General features: G+C 36.6%; 1 protein-coding gene across 1 annotated transcript; it reads right to left on the bottom strand.

Annotated features, from left to right (window-relative positions):
- Positions 1-526: 526 nt before the first annotated feature.
- Positions 527-1,869, bottom strand: LOC121235422. Its single transcript, XM_041131766.1, has 3 exons — positions 1,435-1,869; positions 876-1,261; positions 527-770 (listed from the first exon to the last, which is right to left on the bottom strand). Exons 1-3 carry the CDS (start codon positions 1,867-1,869, stop codon positions 527-529), a joined length of 1,065 nt encoding a protein of 354 aa, XP_040987700.1.
- Between the last annotated feature and the right edge of the window lie 3,344 nt (positions 1,870-5,213).

Below are 5,213 nucleotides of genomic sequence, written 5' to 3'. Positions count from 1 at the left end.
CTAAGACCTGATCAAGAAATGGCAATGGAAAGTGTTCCTTTCATGTGGCTGCACTAAGTTTTCTATAATCAATGCACATTCTCCAGCCCGTGGTCACTCTTGTAGGAACTAGCTCATTTTTTTCATGTTTTATCACAGTTATTCCGGACTTCTTTGGCACTACCTGAATAAGACTAACCCATTTACTATCCAAGATGGGATAATTAATAACCACATCTAGCAATTTTAGCACTTCATTTTTCACTACCTCCTTCATTATAGGGTTCAATATCCTTTGCATCTCCCTAGAAGGTTTTGCATCCTCTTCCAAATAAATTTTATGGGTGCACACTAAAGGGTTTATACCTTTTATATCGGCTATTGTCCACCCAATGGCCTTTTTATGTTTATTTAGAACTTCCAACAACTTTCCTTCTTGTTCACTAGTTAAATAGGAAAAGATTACCACTGGAAAGGTGCTGTGAGGTCCCAAGAAGGTATACTTAAACTCGGATGGCAAAGGCTTGAGGTCCAAGGTTGGGATTTGCTACTCTGAAGGTTTTAGTGTTGCTATCAATAGGGGAAGTTGCTCAAACTTGAGCTTCCAATGCAAATTAGCTTGGTTTCCTATAAATGAAGTAGAAGAAAAATCATTAAAGGTGTCAATTGGATCAAAATTATCTTTTAAATCAATTAATGGATCAGTAGAATGGTAGGACAGTGGTGGAGTTTCAGAAAGAATGCTTTCTAACAAGTTTACTTCATGCACTTCTTCCACTTCATGGGGCTGCCTGCACAAATTGAAAATGTTTAGTTCTAAAGTCATGTTTGCAAAACTTAGCTTTAGAACACCACTTCTACAATTTATTAAAGCATTTGAAGTAGCAAGAAATGACCTTCCCAAAATTGCAGGTGCTTGAAACATAGAATTAGTTGAAAGTTGTATGTCAAGAACAACAAAGTCAACAGGATAATAGAACTTATCAACTTGAATTAAAACATCTTTAACCACACCTCTAGGTATCTTGATTGACCTCTTAGCTAGTTGTAGAGTAATTGAGGTAGGTTTTAATTCGCCTAAACCAAGCTTTTCATAAACATTGTAAGGCAGCAAGTTCACACTAGACCCTAGATCTAGCAATGCAAGACCAATTTTAGAATTCTCAATCATGAAAGCAATAGTGGGTGAACCCGGATCCTTGTATTTAGGTGGGGTATTGCTCTGTATGATTTCATTGACTTGCTCAATGAGAAAGGCTTTCTTTTTCACACTTAGTTTCCTCTTAACAGTACACAAGTCTTTTAGAAATTTTGCATAAGTGGGAATTTGTTGGATAACATCCAATAGGGGTAAGGTAATTCTCACTTGCTTAAAAACTTTTAAACTTTCAGCATGATTTTTGTCTGTGTAAAGGGGCTTTTTTGTAGGAAAATGTGCAGATGCTGGGCAAAAACCTTTTTTAGGTGCTGCTGATTTTTTTTAACTTCATCTTGAGAAGGGTTAGAAACTTTACTAGTTTTGTCTGGCCCTTGAGTAGGGATATCCACCACTCTACCACTCAAAGTGGTGATTGCTTTTACTGGTTTAATGTTTAAACTTTTAGCTTCAACATAATTTTGTTGGACTTGGCCTTGTGGATTAAGTTGTGCCTGCGCAGGGAACTTCCCTTTCTCTCGAACAATCAAATTTGTGGTCAGCCTTGTAATTGACCCTCTGATGTCATTAATTGCTTGCGAGTTCTGGTTATTGATTACGGCTTGACTTTGCAAGAATTGCTGGAAGTTTGCTACCAATTGTTGCAGTGTCTTCAAGGCTTTTTCTCTGTGCCAAGGGTGCTTGCGAAGGGTATTGAGTAGGTCCTGGTGCTGCTGGGTGTGTCTTAGGTGCATAGTATGAAGAATTGGGTGTCGGATTAGTTGATTGATCATTCCTCCAGCTGAAGTTTGGGTGGTTTCTCCAATATGGGTTGTAAGTGTTGGAGTATGGACTTGAAAAAGGTTTAGAAACCATGTTTGTGCTAGTTTGATCTAAGAGAACTTTTTTGAAAGCTAGAATCGTAGGATAGTCATTAGTTGAGTGAACTTGATCCTCACATATATAATGCACTTCTCAGAAGTCTTTTGCACAGCTTGTATCTCATTCACCTTTTTAGTTTCTAATTTCTTAGAAATCAGTGCTAATCTATCATGCAAGTCATCCACTTCCCTCAATTTATACTTTCCACCCCCAGTTATGATCTTTAAAGGCTCTGCCCTATCATAAACATCTAAGGTGTCCCATAGTTGTGCATTTTCAGCTAAATAATCAAAGTATTCAAAAGCTTCTTTGGGTTATTTGTTACAGAACTCTCCATTACACTTTGTTTCCACAAATTGTCTCATCTTGGGTTGTAAACTCTCATTGAAGAAGCTAATGACCCTCCAATTTTCATAACCATGATGAGGGCAAGCATTAAGTAAATCCTTAAATCTCTCTCAGCACTGATAAAAAGTTTCAGTTAATTTTTTTAGCAAAGTTCATACTTTGTCTCTTTAAGGCATTAGTTTTGTGGATGGGGAAATTTATTTTAAGAAACTTAGTTTGCATTTCCTACTATGTTCCTATAGATCTAAGCCTCAAGGAATTTAACCATATTTTGGCTTTGTCTTTCAATGAAAATGGGAACAACTTCAGCCTACTAACTTCCTCCGTGCAAGTTCGGTCCATGAAAGTTGAGCAAACTTCTCCAAATTCCTTGTTATGCAAATAAGGATTCCATACCATAAAAGTGAGGTATCAAAGGAATCATTCCAGGTTTAAAGTTGAAATTATTTGCATTCAAGGGCTGGATTATGCAAGAGGGTGAGCTGGTTCTAACAGATTGTAAATAATCCCTAAGTGTTCTGTTAGGGTTACCAACCCCCCTTTCATCATGTTCATCTTCAACCATTATGCTTGAATTTTCAGATGTTAAGTCAAGCGAAATGGATGCACAATCAGAGTATGTAAATGAATCTATTCTGACCATCCTGTCTAATCTCTAATCCAAGCATACATACAAAAGCACAAGCTAAAAGAAAATAGTAAGCAAGCAAATAAAATGGAAAAGTTTAGATGTCACCAAAGTTGTGAAGAGGTATACAACACCAAAGCATCCTCTCAACCGTAAAGAAAGGCTCTAATTTACACCATTTGTCTCCGGCAACGGCGCCAAAAACTTGATTCGCTGATAAAGCTATCTTCCTAGTGCAGAAGTTGTCAAGTTGATTTAAGGGAGAGTCCCAAAGTTGATTCCATAGGAACAATGGTGATCAGAAGAGATACGTGAGTTTTAGGAGCATAAGGATGCTATTGATTTCAGAAAACGGGTGTAAAAGCTATGTGAACAAATTAATGTATAATGCTAGTCTGCACTTCAAAGAAACTAAGCTAATTCTTTATGCACACATGGAAATGTAACAAATGAAAAGTGTATATGATGAAATTGTTCCAGATTAGATTTCCCATGTTTGAATGAAAAATTAAGGATGCTAAACAAGAATAAATAGAAGAAAATGCGAAGTTTCTCAGAAATATTGAACCTGAATGCCAATTTATGTCCAAGAGGCAAAAGATCAAACATCTAAGCTACGGGTTTCACTCTTCATGGATTATGCTTTAATTAAATCTCAAATTGTTACCCCTTCAAATACTGACTGTGTCAAGAGACTAGCATTTGGAAGATTCAGCCATTTAATCCCAACTTCCAATCAATACCAAGGTTTCCTACTGAGTTGCTAATCAATTTCAGAATAAACGTTTAAACAATGAAACCAAAGATTGTGCCTCCCAAGCATCTATTGTGCCTCTTGTCAACAATAAATCAAAGACTCAAATGATGAATCCATGTTGATTCTAGTATGAACTAATATGCAACTTCATAGGATTATGAAATGAAACCAAAGAAAAATTGATTTATTCAAACCACAATCAAATCCGAGCTACTCCCGAACTTAGTTACAGAATTACTCTTGCATGACGAAACTAAAATTCGGTTCAACTATTACAGAAAACATTAACTTAAAGAGCAGAAAAAGAAAGGAAGAAAATGAAAAGTTCTGCTCTCTCTAATCTCCTCCCAAGCTCTCTCCTTAGCCCAAGAATAAATCACCGATCCCCTTTCTCTTTCATGCTTTCTCCATTTGTGTTCCCCTACTCTCCCGTTTGCCTTGCTGTCATAACTGACTTCTCCTCTCCTGGACCACCGAATCTCCTTTAGCTTTCCTCCGGCTTAACTCGGAATCAAATTCGGTTAAAACCTCTCTATTCCAACCATATCCTTGTACTAAATAGATAAATATCAGTGCTGATACAAGGTTATAAAAGGAAATTGATATTTTTCTTGAGATCCACTTTATTATCATGCGATGTCTGCCAGCTGGTGTATTACAATTTGGCTCTAGCACAATTAAGCATATTAAACCCAAAATGTTACCAGATTTACATTTTAGCAATTATTTCCATTCTAATGCATAATTAAACTGTTTTCAAAGATCTTCTTCTACATTTTACTTGATCACAATGCTTAATTATACATTTTTAACACCTCATCATTAACCATGCTTAAAATCATGATTACATGCTTGGTCCCCATTCAATTTAAAAATAAAAATACTATGGTGGCAGTAAAGTCGTGAATACAATAGAAAAGAATTAGATGTAAAGGACAGAAAAGCTTGCTATATAGCACACTTCAGATATATATATATATATATTAATAAAATTAAATAATAATAATAATAAAAAGAATTTTGACCCAACTCGACTTGTGCGCGTCGTTTTGGCTCACCTTGAGTTAGGGTTAGGCCGGTTAAGGGCCCAAATCCTATTTGAATAGATCAGGTTGCAGGCATAACTGTCATTATTAGCCCAAATAGTGGTTGATGGGAGGCCAAACAGCCACTCAAAACCACCATGTCACACGACAGCTTCAAGACTGAATACCATGGGTTGTGTTGCCCATGGTTTTGTCCCTAGTTTTGGGTGAAAAACCCCCCATGAATTGGTCATCCTCACATCCCCTATCAACCCTATAGTCCTATATAAGTCGGCCAGCCCCTTCAAGTCTATGTTGCTTTCCTTTCACTTTCTTGAACTAGAGAGGAAGTATCCGAAAATGTTTTTGGCTGATCTTGCTTGAATTGTTTGAAGCCTTTGTAAGTAGATTCTCACAAAACTTCCTTCATATTATTTGATCCTACTTGACTCTATTTCC

The sequence above is a fragment of the Juglans microcarpa x Juglans regia genome, chromosome 6D (genome assembly GCF_004785595.1).
Source record: "Juglans microcarpa x Juglans regia isolate MS1-56 chromosome 6D, Jm3101_v1.0, whole genome shotgun sequence".
Classification (NCBI taxonomy): domain Eukaryota; kingdom Viridiplantae; phylum Streptophyta; class Magnoliopsida; order Fagales; family Juglandaceae; genus Juglans; species Juglans microcarpa x Juglans regia.
This window is presented reverse-complemented; position numbering and strand designations above follow the sequence as displayed.

Coding starts and splice junctions, on each gene's coding strand:
- LOC121235422 (XM_041131766.1), bottom strand. CDS start 1,869: ATGCACCTAAGACACACCCAGCAGCACCAGGACCTACTCAATACCCTT. Junction 1,262..1,434: donor ATCAGCAGCACCTAAAAAAG/GTTTTTGCCCAG, acceptor TGTACTGTTAAG/AGGAAACTAAGTGTGAAAAA. Junction 771..875: donor GCACCTGCAATTTTGGGAAG/GTCATTTCTTGC, acceptor CAATTTGTGCAG/GCAGCCCCATGAAGTGGAAG.